Source organism: Anopheles bellator, chromosome 1 (assembly GCF_943735745.2).
Source record: "Anopheles bellator chromosome 1, idAnoBellAS_SP24_06.2, whole genome shotgun sequence".
Classification (NCBI taxonomy): Eukaryota; Metazoa; Arthropoda; class Insecta; order Diptera; family Culicidae; genus Anopheles; species Anopheles bellator.
The window spans coordinates 52856295-52871576 of record NC_071285.1 but is presented as its reverse complement, the minus strand read 5'-3'; the positions used below and the strand labels follow the sequence as shown (position 1 = coordinate 52871576).

General features: G+C 50.2%; 1 protein-coding gene across 1 annotated transcript in view; it reads right to left on the bottom strand.

Moving 5' to 3' along the window:
- LOC131216487 (uncharacterized) overlaps positions 1–14206 on the bottom strand; it is a 40928-nt gene extending 26722 nt beyond the window's left edge. Inside the window, exons 1-2 of the mRNA XM_058210995.1 lie at positions 14161–14206; positions 6202–6343 (exon numbers count right to left, since the gene is read on the bottom strand). Of these exons, the coding sequence (XP_058066978.1) occupies positions 6202–6343; positions 14161–14206 (188 nt within the window). The remainder of the gene's footprint in view (positions 1–6201; positions 6344–14160) is intronic.
- Between the last annotated feature and the right edge of the window lie 1076 nt (positions 14207–15282).

Sequence of the window (15282 nt, the reverse complement as noted above, 5' to 3'; positions counted from 1 at the left end):
GAGGTGCCGAAATTATGCTGCCGTAGCTTGAGCCGCAGCATAATGGAGATTAATGATACCGGCGGATCGGTGGAGGTCCAAAGTAAACCTTAAATTAAGGTGTGTATGGCAGCGCCACAAAAGAGGCCGAGGAACGTAGAAGTGATGTAGAACCGTTTTTCAGTCCGAAACTTCCAGTCCGTTCAATTGTGGGCGTCATTACGGAGGGCATTCCAATGAAGGACATCGTCCTTCCGCCGGTGGCCTTGAGCTGGGAGGACACAGCGACAAAGTGGCCTAATCTAAGCGCCGCGACTGCACCGCTTATTCCGGTACGAAAAGCGTGTCCACAACAGACGCCAAACAGGCTGTCAGTTACGGGGACGAGCTGCGAGGACCGAGCTGCGTTCTACCGGAGGACACGCCAAAGCGGAACCTCTTAATCAGCAGGCAGTTGGGCGCCGGCCACGGCCATGCTACGTGCCTATGCCGCTAGGCACAGGCGGGACAGTAACGAAATGATGGGTGAGAAAGTGCCCTCATTAGCATAACGAAGTGGCACATTCAAGGAAGCGAGCTACCTTATGCTACGGGAGCACTTGTTACGATGTGATTCGCTTTCCTGCCGGAATCCGGTCCCACTGTGTGCAATAAAATGAATTGGTCACCGTGTCTTTTCCACTAGATTGAGTGCTCTGGAAGAAGATTTCGGCTTGTGCCGAAGAATAATGCGGCAGTCACGGCGCACTCTGGGCGGTGCTGAATGATAAACACCACAATATTTGCTATTTACTGTCACAACTTCGCGCGCGGGGGCATTAGATCAGCCACGGATCCTGAGCGAAGCATCTTCCGTGTTTGGGGGCACGAAATTTAAATAATTCTTCCTAAGCAAACTCTCTCCTCCAATGAGTGTAATCCAATTCCGAACGCCAGAGAACTCAATAAATAAATAAGCGTTCGGCCTGCACGGTTCGATGCATGTGCTCGGTTGGTCGGTTTGTGCCTGATCCATATCCGAGTTCGAGTATAAACAATTCATGTGCGGCCCCGGAAGCATCGCATACATTATGCGCGCTACTTTCACGGGCACGCTGAAACACACTCAAATCAGCCCCATAAACTCGCACCAAATATTCCGTGTTCCGTGCGCCACACGGTAGACAAATAATCTCTGATTCTCTCCCACGACCATGTGTATTGCGTCTGCCTGGTTGGGTGGATCGAATTATTTGAACCATTCACGCGCAAATAATAGTAATTCAATTTCACGGTCGCACTGTCAACACAATCCTTGCCTGGCTCGGGATAGCAAGGAAGTGCTGGGAAAGCTCCCAGCGTCGATTGCCATCGGCTGATAAACTGGTGAGCTGAGCGAAAATTTCGTGGAATTTTCATTAGCACGCTGGCTGAAAATTCTTCGAATTACCTGCCACGGAACAATCGTCCCACGTTACGCAGATCTTGGAATTTGCAACTTTCCTGCGCACGGCTTCACGGAAGGCCGCCAATTTTGGCGTAATTTAGCGTTTCGGATCCGGGCATGAGGATATCATAAATTTATTTGAAATCATTATTTATCTGGAAACTTTTCGCAGTTCGGGAAACTTCCAACAAGCGGACCACATTTAATTGATCTGCAGGCGCTTCCTGGTGGCGTTTGAACGCGAGACCGATCCGCGGAAAAATCAGTTGACTGGTTCAAATGATTAATAAAATTTTTCAGCCATCCGGCACAGGATGTAGGTCCCAAAATTGCAACATTGTCGGATTCTTTTTGATACAATATTTTCCCTAACCTCCAAACTCCAGTTGTTCACGAATAGAGTTGGTTCATTCCGAACCGGTGCAACCGTGGCAAGCTGGCACGAACCTTGTTTGCACAGCTGGTCCAACATTTTTTTTTCGTCAACATAACTGCATCAAATATGTGGCGCGGCCACATTCTGCAGCCGAATGGATTTTTCTACGTCGTCCCCGAAACGGCGCACTTCGTAAACCGCAGGTCTGTGGAAGGCATCACGCAATTCAATTATCACCACGACGACGTTCCGTTCGACTCCGTCTGCAGTAGAGCGTTGGGCAAAACATACCCGAGGTGCCCACGGAAAAGCAACTAAACACCTCGTTCGTATTTACCCTCGGTGCTGCTCAGCGACACCGACCGTCAGGGAAGGCTGCATAAAAACGGCACCACAGAACCTTCCAAGGACGCGGTTTGCAACGAGAGTGCGAACGAGATTGTGTTTTTTCTATCAAATTTATGATGATTAGATTCACTGCTCTGGGGCTGCAGAATGATCGACGACGAGCGAACGCGTTCCGGGCGATGAATCTGTTGATTGAATCATGTTCGGCCGGTTGCACCGAAAAGTGCATTTCCACGAGTGTCCGATCTTTGAATGCCAGGGTTGCGAGGCATAAAATCGACCTGAACATTTTACGGGAAAAATGCCTTCAATGGACTTAACAGGAGCATAGCGCATTCGTGTAATAATTTTGGAAAAAAACTCACCCTGTGAGTCCAATATTTTCTTTTCACTTTTCGAGACGTCCCGAGGAAAAGACTGCATATTTCAATAAACAACACGCCAGCCGCCCGGTCAAATATTGTTATTCCGCAGCCCATTTTGCTCGCCGTCGCCGGTTGGCGTGCGATTTCAATAATTCACATGTCGAACGAAGCGCCAATATTTGCACTGTGACACTTCTCCAGACAGATGGCACACTGTTCGACCGGTCCGTCAACCGGCCCGTTACTCCGGTCGACCCGGACTCGATGGCGCCTCTCGGTGGAGCGAACAATCATGTTCAAAGCCACTTCTAGTCCCGATGGGCGGCAGACATCGCGCACCCGGCCAGGACACTTGTAGTATTTGTCAAACTCTCTCTCTATCTCTCTACCACCGAGTTCCATTAGCGCAGTGTGTCCGCAGAAGTTTCGAGTTGTACAACGCTCGACCGGTTTCCGGTCGGTTCACAGGTTCACAACAGCGCCACTGGTGCAAATGTGAAAACTTAATCAGCTTGTTAATTGATTTTTAATGACACCGGACCAGGACAATGCCTCCATTTGGCCATCTGTTCACACCGCCATCGCGGGACGTCGTGCGGTGATCGTCTTGACCATGTCGCCTACAATTCAATTAAGGACATTCAGAATGTTCCAGTGGCCAGGCTGACCTCGGTTGAATTGGCGGCTGCCCGCTTGCCCGCCGGCAGCTAAATGCATCCGGCCGGTGCCGGATGATGCTGGTGTGCGCTTTATCGATTTTTGATTGCTCATTCCACTTTGCATATGTAAATGGGCGACGAGCGTCTGTGCACCGGAATTGCTTTCATCGGCCATTACTGGCAACAGATTTTCCTTAAAATATGCAAACCAAATGAAAGAGAAAATTAAAACCGAACACAGGATTATCCCCAATATCCCCATTAATGGTTATCCACTGAATTTGATCATCGTTTTTTTGCGTCCCACTTTGAGTGTAAAAATGCTTCACAAAAACTAAAAGAAATCGCCGCCGCAGGCCAGGGCCAGGCGGAAACATTCGACCTCGCTGGGCTGGGACGCGACCGCCGAAAGCACCATTCGCGCGCGAACGTTTACAACCGTTTTGGGAATTACATGTTTACGTTTTAATAGAATTCTCGTTAAGCCAGACGGGCGGTGCCTAAGCACAGAACCCAGACACGCGCTAGATAAACCGCGGAAAAAAGGAACCGCAACGGGTGTTGAGAGCCATAAAAACCGAAAGGATAACAACCCACGGGCAAGGGGTTCTCATCGGTAGCAAGCCATTTGATGGCTGATGTAAAATTTATCCACACGCGCACATACACTTGCGCGAAATTGATTCAGCCTATCGCCAGACTCGATGCGCAACCGTTTTGGGCAAAGAAAATAATAAAAAAAGCCAACCCAACCTTCCCGACGCACGTGGAGCACATAAAAGTATGCAAATTCTTCTCTCTCGATGTGCACACTTTATTTATCTGCCACCGAGCGAGCAGGCTTTCGTCACTTCTTTAAAAAGGGCACATCACAAGTTATGCACACGGCGTGGCAATAGGCCGTGTGTTGATGGAACCGTGCCCCCCATGCGGAGGATTAAAGTCTGTAGCGCTTACATCCCGATGTGTCGGCTTAAATGTGTAAAGCTTTCCGAAGGTTTACCGGATTCCGAGTGCCTTTAGCAGGAACTCCAACGACGCCAGCGGTGTAACAACCGAGGCGAGCGAAGAATATCTTCACTCAGCTGCAAATAGGTCACCGAGGGCATAATGCGAAAATCATGGAAATGGGATTTCATAATTAGAAAGACTTTTGCCCATTTTTTTCCACGGGGCTGGCATCCGTCGGAAGGGCGGAAGACTCATCCCTTCGATTAGTGCCATTCGGGATGGGAGTGTGAAGAAAAAAAAACCCAGCTGTAGCGGACGATAAAGTGCTTGCGACACTTACTGTCCGCTGAAGTTACGCCCGATAGTGCCTCATTCTTTTCTCAAAGTTTTTAGACTCCCTGGCGCCCTGTGAGCGAATTTGCAATGTTAATTAGTTCGCGTCATAAAAGAAAATTGAAGCACTCGGTGGCGCTATTTATTTTTATTCCACTTGTAGCAACATCCTAATGTGCATTAATAATGGTTCAAACTTTAACAGCGCGAACAAGTTGGGCTTCTAACGCATCACGGTTTGGCAATGAAGCCTCACACAAAACAAGACCTGATTTCATTGATAATGCGTTGTATTATTTTCTAAGACGGTAATTATGGTGTTCCTGCGTTCTCCCATAACCCCAATAACCCCTATTGAAAGGTCACTGCGAAACCTTCAAGCTAATTTCAGCAAACTGTCCCCATCGGTCCCGATAATGAATTAACAATGTCACTTAGTCACTCGGCCCCGATACCTGCTGGTTCGATAACTGCGCTCTGTAATCACGGCCAATGGCATCACCGCTCAGATCGTATCATAAGTCGATTAGTGACGCTCCCACGGGTCGCCCACAAACCCCACGGGTGCTTATCACCTTCATCTGATTAACGCTTCCGGAAAGGTTCCTTTCTCTGAGGCAATCGCGGCACGGATGCAGCCCTTATCGGTCAGATCGTTCCGCCGGTCCCTGACTTCTACGGCACAGCCCCAAGTGAGTCGAAGACAAAGTCAGTGTCTTTTCTCGTTTCTGATCACGTCTTCCAGTATAAATGGTGGTCCATCTCCCTTGGCGATATCATTCCCGGTACGAAGTAAATCGCAAACGGACGAAAATCCAAAATAACCAATCAGCTCGGGAAAACTGCCAGCTGCTCGTCGTCGAAACCGAACCACACAAACAACATGAATCTGACGAAACTGTTCATCTTCCTGCTGGTGGCCACCGTCCTGCTGTTCGGTGCGCAGCCGGCCGAAGCCGGTCACCTGAGAAAGATCACCAAAAAACTGGTAAGAGATAAATGCCGGACTTTCCCGGCGCCTTTGGCGGTTTGTGCGAAAGTAAGGTTTGCTTTCTCTTTCTCGGTGCCACCCGACCCGACCACCATCAGGAACATGCCGGCAAGAAGGTGCTCCACGCTGCGGAACGAGTGGTTCCGGTCCTGCTCGGCATTAAGGATTTGAAGGGAGGCGGTAAGCAGAATTGACGCAGTGCCGTAGCCAAACCACGACCGGAAGGATGGTTCTGGAGGTAGAACTCACGATACCATCAAAGTGGTCGGTTCCATGGCAACGGACAAAACGGAAGAAGAGGTTGCTATGGAAACATAAAAGACGACATTAAATAGCGAAAAATATTGTGAATCAATTCGAAACGTAACGAAATAAATAGAACGTAAAACTCGATTTCGAGCACGATTTCAATTTCATGCAAAAAGGTGCAAAGAGTAATAAGGGAACGAATCATTAACTTGTCACAACGAAACATTGACAACCGGAACGGAGTAGCGAAAGAAGCGAACATTTTGTGTGTAAAAAATCGATGTGAAAAAACTATGTAAAAAATGTAAAGCTAATGAGACTAGCGAACAGGGCCGCGTAGACATGCACGCTGCACGCGAATTTCAGCGTCCGAGTGGCTGCTCCTGGCAATGCAATCCGCTACACCGTCCGGTCACGGACGAAGGAACGCACGCAAAAAAAACACGGCCAGGCAGCCCCGAACACGAACCGAACACCCGGAACCGGAACCGGGAATAACCCACAACAACTCATCTGCTGATTACCTGGCATCCGTTGGCTTGTACGTGACATCGTACTTGTCCACGGGCAGCGTGTGCGGATCCATGGAAGTTTGCCATGAGACGCGTACCGAGGTCGGCGTGAGGAAGGTGACGGTGATGTTCTCCGGTGCGGTTGGTAGCGAACCTGTGGGCATACAAAACAAGAAGAAAATAAGGAAAACAAGGAAGCATAACCCTACCGCCGACGAGAAGCTGTTATTGATGGTGCCGACCGGAACACGAATTTGGATGCGCGATTGGCTGGTTGGCCCCACTTCGAGGACCCCATCGAAGTGGCCACGATGGAGAGGAAATATTAATTAAAGAGTTGCACCGAACGCTTTCACCACCGCCGTCGTCGTCGTCGTCGGGAATCGTGTATGTCAACCGAACATAACCGTCAATATGTCACCGGATGTCCGTTGGAACTGGTATTAAATCATTGCCCGCGATTGCAGTGACCGGAGGTAATTTAATGGAATTGTTCAAAAGTCTCTTCGTTGATGCCATTGGCATATTTATTGAAATGTTCGTCATTAAATTAATTTTTCACATTAAATGGAGTCAGACATCCTTCATTCGAGGTTGATGTGCGGCTTTAAATACTATAAACTCGAAAAGTAATAAAATAAAAGGCTCAATTTATTGATACGAGCTTCCCATTGTTTTCTCATCATAAAATCTGTATCGTAACACAGCTTTTGTGGGGTACCGCGACGAATTGGTAACGGTTCCGGCAGCACCGTTACATTTTGTTGCCCTTGTTCCCGGTTAACTGTTACTGTTTCGCCCATTTCGCCAACCGTCAGCATCAGGCAAGGTAGGTTCAAGCAATTGATCCCTTTCGGTGCTAACCGTTCGATAGCTTGCGGCCCCTTCACTAGACCGGCCGGTGGCCGCACCGTAAACGTTAAAACTAATGACCTAATGACACAGTTTTGGCGTGGTTTACGGGTTTTGCCAGTTGCTCTACGAAATGGCTTCCCAAGCTCGGTGGCTTCTTGGAGCAGGAGCACACAACGCTGATGAGTTTAATTAAAGCTCAGCCGGCTCAGCATCCCGGAGTCTGACACAATTAAAGTGACAGTAAATCCCCGACCAGGCCGGAGGAGAATTCCGACTTCAGTTCTAATCGAAACACATAAATCTTTAGCTTTACGGCACGCGAAAGGAAGCGTTCCCAACGAACCGGAGAGATAAAATAAAAAAATATATCCTGGCAGACGACCGTCAGCTAAGGGAGCTTAGACCCTTGTGAAGCAATCGGGGCTGAGCGGGGCCCACTCGGAGCCGGGAGCATTGTTATGCTAATCTTTTATCTGCCTGACAGTGCCTTCGAATTTCTCGTCGTTTGAGGCAAGGTTTTCATGCTTTTTTATTACACAAAACACACCTCTTAAGGTTTATCAGATGAGAAACAATGGAGCACGCCATCGAAACAAATTTAGTTACACCTTTCGGTCGTGCAGTCATTTGTCACCTGCAGCATGTTGGCGACTCCGGCAGGTGTGAGCAGGTTTTTCACGGAAAACTCCGACTCTCGCATAATGGCACGCTCGGCGTAGTAATTGGATTGCGCCACTTCATAGCAAGCTTTCAGAAAGCTTTTAAGGCATTTCAATGCTGAGAGTATGTTTCGGGCGTATTTTCATCGCCGAAAAATCCCTGCCCCCAAACGAGCATCGAGCTATCTTGGTGTTAGGCGGAGTCCTCTGGTCACAACCCATTACGCATCGGTTGGCGGCCATGATGCGGATGATGCGGATGTTTATCTTCCCCACCGATCGGCTTGCCGAAAGCCCCGACTTGATGCTGATGATGATGGACGCGTTCCGATTGGTGTTAAAGTGTCGCTCGGATCGGCTGTCAACGAGCGCTTCGTGCGCCATCTCGTTTGCAAAAATTAAACCGCCGCATTTCAGGAGTCCTCCAGAGGGACGGATTGGTGTGTTGCTTTACATCAATCATTTCCGATTTACGCCCGGCCCCGGCCCGACCTGTTTGTAGCAGCATTTGTAGCATAGCATTTTTTCCACTCCCCTCAGGCTCCGAGGCATCGTTTTCTCGGCCATAATCAAACGACACTTGACTTCGATTTGATGGATTTACCCAAAAGGCATTCGCGGTCCCTGCTTCGCCGAACGCGGGCGTGATTAGCTTTCGGCGTTGGAATGTTTTTCTGTCCGAAAACACCCGAATTATGTTGTGCTGGATTCACTCCGATCGTTCCGAAATATGTTCGATCGACCGGTCAGAGTTGGTTATGTGTAAGGAAAACGCGATAATTAAACTTTTCAAACTGTGGTTCTCGGAAGTCCGCTTCGTTCAGCACTGACTTTTGACACAAGCGTCAGGAGAGCAGGATGGGGTAGGAGGTTACTACAAGATAACATATCCGGTCGGATGAGGTTGCAAAGACCGTCCTATGTTCAACCGAGCGAACCATGATAATGCTCGAACAAAGCTTTCATGCTCTGAGGATGGATTTCCCCTTGAACACGAGCCGCTTGTTCTCGGACCTACGGACCTCGAGTCACAAAGAAGATTAGCTAGCGAAACTCATGTGCATCTTTTCGGCGAAAGCACAGCTCGGCAAATTTCACGTACAACAAGCGGATTAAAGGCCTAAAGTTTCCCGATCTGAAACAGCAAACACTAACCAATGGATTCCACACGGCACGGAGGCGACTCAAGTTGTACTAATCGAAGACATTCCCGCTGGATTATTTAATAAACTTTTTCCATGCCTACCAAATCAATTCCATTGAGTGTCCATCGGACTGGCGTGGTCGGCATGACTGACCACATCGCACAGTCGTACGTGTGATGTACGTGCTTGGAACGCTCAAGCAAGTTCCTTCTGAAGCGCACTCGACTAAGGGAAAACTTCAGGAAATTATCCCGCTTTCTGCTATCCAAAAATCGCCCAAACAATCGCAACTTGGTACATCAAAATCTCATCAATTATCTCAATTATGGCATAATCGATGGGTTGGCCGAATAGTTAATGAAGGTGGCTGGCTCAATGTGCGATACGTTTGTTTGAGTGATAAAATAAAATAATTAATCGATCGAAGCAAGGCCCAAGGCGTCTTCGCCTCGAGGTGTGCTTTTCGTGCCGCGGACAAACGCGCCGAGAATGGCTAATTGGCTTGACGGAACACTCCCGGCGGCTACGTGTCCGCCATCTACAGGCGGATCGCAAAACTTCCGCACAATAGGGCGGCGTCCGTGCCTTCTTCCTTGGGGCGAGATACAGTGCGGTCTCTTTCTCTGAGCGGATTGTCGGCGTGGTGCTACTGAGCTACTTGATCCCGAAAGGCAGGGTTTTCCACCCATTCCGGATTATCCTTTTTCTGTGATTGTTTATTTCGTCAGTTTGTCGTACTGCTTTCCTTCCCCCGGAGCCGCAAGACTCCACCAGCTGGAGGTGAAGTGTTTTCAAGTTGTCAGATTAATTTCACGAACAACATCTTCTGCCAGTCGGGTTCTGGAAATGTTTACACAGTGCCATCCCGTTTTTTGGATGGTATTTGCGCCATTACTTTGCCTGCGGAAAATTTGATTTATTTTTCAGTGAGACGATCCATTAACGTTAAAGACGTTTGCATTAAAGAGCACCTCCATCACGGAGATAAACCATTGCGCAATCATCATTCATCAAATAAATCATGAAAACGACACCATAACTCTAACCGGACGAAGATCGAAACGATGGCAAACATCAATGGACGCAAAACAAACCATCCAAACCAATCCGGTCCGATCCAGCTCATGGGGCGCGTGCCGCTGCTAAATGGCGCTATAATGTGATAATCACCTCCGTAACCCGACGACGATCAGACACTTCACCTAATGGACGGGCGGAACGTGCCACCCGTCGCACCCCTCATCGATCTTCGCCATTTTGCTGCGGTGGCCAAATGGGTCAACAGAGACCACCGGTGATTTCTCAATCTGTGGTTTATTGTGGGCAATAAAGGTTACACCGGAGTCGCGCCGTATCGTCTCGGGCGTCCAGCTGTCCCGTGGGAAAACTCGCGCAGATAAATCAATGAGGGCTAATTAAATTTTCAGGAACTTCGGAGCTTTCCCGCATCCCGATGGAACGATTGCGTCGGGGCGACAAACCGAACCGGTTCCAACTCAAGGTAAGAAAATCTATTTTCTGTTCGTTCAACGGCACACCCGAACGTGCGGAGCTGATTGGATTGGGATCCCTCCTTCGGAGTAGAAAAATACTGTGCGCTTTTAAAGCTGTGCTCGAAAGCAAATCGGGATACGGGAAAACACATTCTTTATTCTCATACTTCGACGGGATTCGTTGGAAAAACGGGGTCTCCGGTAAAAAACGAAACGAGCCCAAACTGATAGCCAACCATCCGTCTTGATCAGCACAATCAATAAATCATCATAATGCATGTATAAATTATGTTGCGCAGTTCTTTGCTAGCAACGGAATGCAAGAAGCACTCCGAGGACCTCATCCGGAATCCCGGCACCAACAACGTGTAGCCACAAGAACGTTCGTCACGAGGCTCCACCTTAGACCGAAACCTTGTTCCGGAGGATGCGCACCGGTTCCGGCACTGCATTTTTGTGAAAAATATCTCCGCACCGAATCGAGCCACCGAGACTTCGGCTATCGGATAATGAAAATGGATGTTCCATGTAGATATCGCAACGCAGTCGCAGCCGGGCATACCACTGATGACAATCGGGCCACGAGTGAACGAGCCATCACCGGGAGACGTGTCCTTAGCGTGGCGAGTGAAAAGTGAAAGCACACACGCCGGAACCGTGTGATGAAGTGGCACCGAGTGAGCCCCGCTGACTTTTTGAAGCGTGAATAAATAAGTGGAAAATTTCACCACCAAAGTTGATAACGCTAAAAGCACGAGCACCGGTTTCCCGGAATCCACAACTCTCGGCCACACCCGGTGAGGGTCCTGCTTTCAAGCGTCCGCCCTTTTCACTTTCCCACGAGTGTTGTCGAGGCGAACCCGGAGCTGTGGCTTACCCGGGACGGTAAATTTCCATTTCCAAATGTCCTTCCAGTGACGGAGCTCGGGGAGGGGCCTCCTAGACTCCACGTTGCCCGTCTTGGTTCTACGCTGAGATGGCTTGAGATTTCCCTGTTCGGATCCTGCCGACCACATCCTGCCGACTTGTGACGTGACGCGAGGACGCTCGCCCACTAAAAGCCACCCCAAAGCAGCGCGTGGCAACTTCAGTCCCATCGCCGGTGGGAAGTGTTTTCTTTTTGCTGTTTTGCCCACTCGCCGAACCCATTAGCCCGTTGGCCCGTTCAACCGCGCTGCGGGGTGCTTCACACCTTCGCAGCATGGAGCCCTTTGAGGACGCGCTATGATTTGCATATTACATCCGCTAGAGCACTGCGACAACCGCGGCCCGCGTGTGGTGTTCTCTCCCGGAAAGTGTCCCGAAAAAGTTGGCCAACATAATTGGTGGTGAAACCCGGCGGACGGTGTGCTAGCGATCGGAATGAGAATTAGTCTCCGGGCCTTGGCATGGCGAGCGTCAAATTGAAACGTAGACTCCCTGCTGGCCTGCCCAACGTAAGTGTCTTCAATATTCATGCCACATCGGTAGGGGCGCCCGGAGCGACCCAGAGCGCAGTGATGATTAGTCCATAATTGTGCGGGGAATTGACACATCAGCCGGTGTCATCAGCTAGGGGCGTGATGCTGATTCCCACGAGCCTTAGTGGGGTCCACTTCATGGATCGAAAAGTCATTACGAAACTGTGTGTGCGAGCAAATCGAGGCCACATTGACCAGAAGTCAATTGACGAGATAATCAATTACTCGGTTGGACTAAACTGATTACCGCAGTGCTGCCGTACCTCGTAAGCACCGGTTTGCTGTACTGGATCTCATTTTGTGGCCGCCCGTAATGCACGGAAGTGGCGAGCAACAAGATTTAATCAAAATTATGCGAAATGTTTCACACTGACGAGATGGGGTGCCCTTCAAAAAGGGTGGTTAAAACATGTCCTCTGCAAACGTTCGCTCAACAGCATACTTCAAATAAACATTTCCTCGCAACAACTTTGCCATAATTCATATCTCTGCGCGTCCCTGCACAGGCGGATGGCTCCAGCACACGACCCATAATTAATAGAATATGAACGATGTCCTCTTCCGGTGCTGTGTAGCACCGTGCACCGACCGAGGCTGGTTGCGATGAGACAAGCAATTTATCACATCCTCGGAGCAGCGCAGGAGCGTTTCCTGGTGACCTCTCAATGGCATGGCGCAGCAGCAGCCACGGCAAGCATTCCAGGCGTTGGCATCGCAAAGTGTAGAGGACACCCAAACCTGCTGTACGATTATCGGCCCCAAAGACAGAATACGGGGCCCCTGGGCGCATATGAATCGTGGAGCCTTTAAGCCCACACCTTTCCGGGGTCTTGTCTAGAGCCGAGTGCTCCATAGAACAGCTAGACCAGGGTCGAGTGCTACGATGAAACGGAAAGATATCCAGGCCCCAGGGCATCGGGTTCGACCCATTAATGTGTGGATTTCGGTTTGTAATTTTAGCACGAATGCCACGGCCACAGGCCGGCATCCACAAATATGCGCCCGTTAGCGAGCAAATGGCAACATCGAGGCGCACGAGGCACTGCATCATTGCTTAACCTTCCGCCCTGGCATTGGGAGGGCCTTTGGATGCCCCGGGGAACCGGGCCGGTGCATGCATAATTAATTGCAGTCCACCGGCCGGTCGGATCGAATGCCATGAGCCAGCGGAAATTTTCTAGTGGTTCGCCTCGGTGGCCCGATAGGGCACGAAGTGAAGCTCAACGACAAACAATCCCGACCAACCCCAGCGCCGCCGGCGGGCAACTTGAGCTTGACGAGCGCGCAAAAGTTGCTGAAAGAAAATCACTGTTCGCGCCACGTCTTTTGTGACTCCCCTCTTCTTGGGTTGGCTTCTGATGCAAATTTCTGGGCACCGCTGCTGCCACCAGCTTGCAAAAGGCTTCACGTTTTAAAGCTGCTCCAGCTGACTGTTCCCCGGAACCGGACCGTTCGGTGATTTTAAATATTCATCGATCATTCTTTCGGTGGCAAAGTAGCCTCGGGAATAACTTTACGATAGGTTCTGCCGGGCGGCTCGAGTGTGGGTCGAACGCGGAATTTGTGACCCAATTCGTGGCCAAAATGAGGTTATGTCTTACATGCAGCATGCTCCCGGCCGACGGCTATGTACGATGCGAAGACAAACACAACATCTTCTGCAAACATCGGGAACTAGGGCCTTCGTGTTCCGTGACAACGTTACCACATCGTTTGAGGGAAGATGACATTGGCAAACGGGTCATTATGTTGACATTTGATGCCATGCGTGACCCACCACGAGAGAGAAAAAACGGGGACAACTTCCACGGTTTGCTTTTTAGCGGCGAGCATAATGTGACGAAGGTCCTGGCCACCTAAACGGGAGGACTTTCACAGTGGGCCCCTCTTTAGCTCGGTCGGTGTCTCATGTTTACGAGCATTTTGGGTCAAGAATTGGTCTGGCTGGGAAGAGCGCTGAACCTTCGCTGACACACGGTGGAGACTCACTTCCTGGATTGCCGTCACTCGTCCAGCACTAATTAAAGGATACGGAAGATTGATGAGACTTAAGCAGGGCACGACTGAAATGGTTCCACACCAAGCGCCTCACCAAACACTGAGGACAGTATGTGTCCTACAGGATCATTCATTCCGGTTTGTTGTTCAGGTTTTTGCGCTGCATTCGCCGTGGCTAGCTACGAGGCTACGGCATACAAAGTTTCGCGATACATGTGTTCTTACATTGTCATCTATCAGCTTGATTGCCCCGTCGGGCATCGCTAGGTACAGCAAACATCTTTACGACAACTTCAAGACGACGACGACGGCCGTACCAACACACTACAGATCCAACGGCACACCCATCCGGTCTACCTACCAGCGAGTCCTGCGTGTACGGCTAGCAAAGCGGCAAGTACGAGCATCTTAGTGTCCGACGACGACAACCACGACGACGACGACGACGCTGACGCCCTATCAGGTTTCTCCGCGGAACGTTGGCGTCAGTTGATGGCGCAGCATTTGTGATGGACCCTAGCGCCGGCCAAGGAAGAAGGGTGGAACGTCGTCTGCCGGGCACCGCTTCGCTCCACGCCGCCGGAAGTCGACCCAGCCGCTCAGCCGGGTGTGTGCTAACCCACCGGTGCTCAGCGAACGCTTCCGTCGCTGTAACCTTTTCTGGGGGCTCGGTTTTTTTTCTTGGTCCACACCGCGGGTTAAAGCACTGAAAAACACCGACGTTGTTTCAGCAATTTTTCACGCTTTTATAACACTGACACTCAATATCCCTGGCACTCTGGCTGCAAGCGACCTCACGGGAGCCTCACACTCAACACGGAACACCTCGCGTTGTGGCCCGCGGCGAGCTCAGATTATCACCTTCAACTTTTTGGAACGGCCTACTGCGGAGATACGTTTCGGTACGGCACTACCGTCACTTCCACAGGTTGCTTCGATTCGTGTCTAGAAAATAGTGAGAAGATTAGTGAAGCTTCTCCAATCCACAAAGGACCGAAGGAGTGTGCGGAAAAGAACTTTTATTTTAGTACTGCCATTGCCGATAACAAGACGCGAAGTTGGGCGACTATTCACCTTTCACTTCAATTTTCCCACCAATGAGGACGTTGTCTTTGATGAACTCATTTTCGCCGCCACCCTCGTCCCGATCGCCACAGCGCGCGACGACCGCACGGTCCTCAACGATGGATGCCGCTGAACAATTTCATAACTTTCTGTTTCATCTCTCCCAGCAACGAGGCTATCAATTTTCGCGTGTAATGCGTTTTTTGCTGCCCCGCTTCCCGGCCGCTTGGAGACGTCCTTGAACGGTGGAATTTTCTTCCTCACGAACCGGCAGCACCGGACTCGCTGTTCGTCGTGCCCGAGGGGTCGGCCATCAAAGGAGAAGTGGCCGCTGTGAAGCGAAGATGTTCCGACGATGTCGGTGTTCGCCGGAGGCGGTTAGATTAATTCCCACAGCTCATCTTCTGCCGGCTACCGA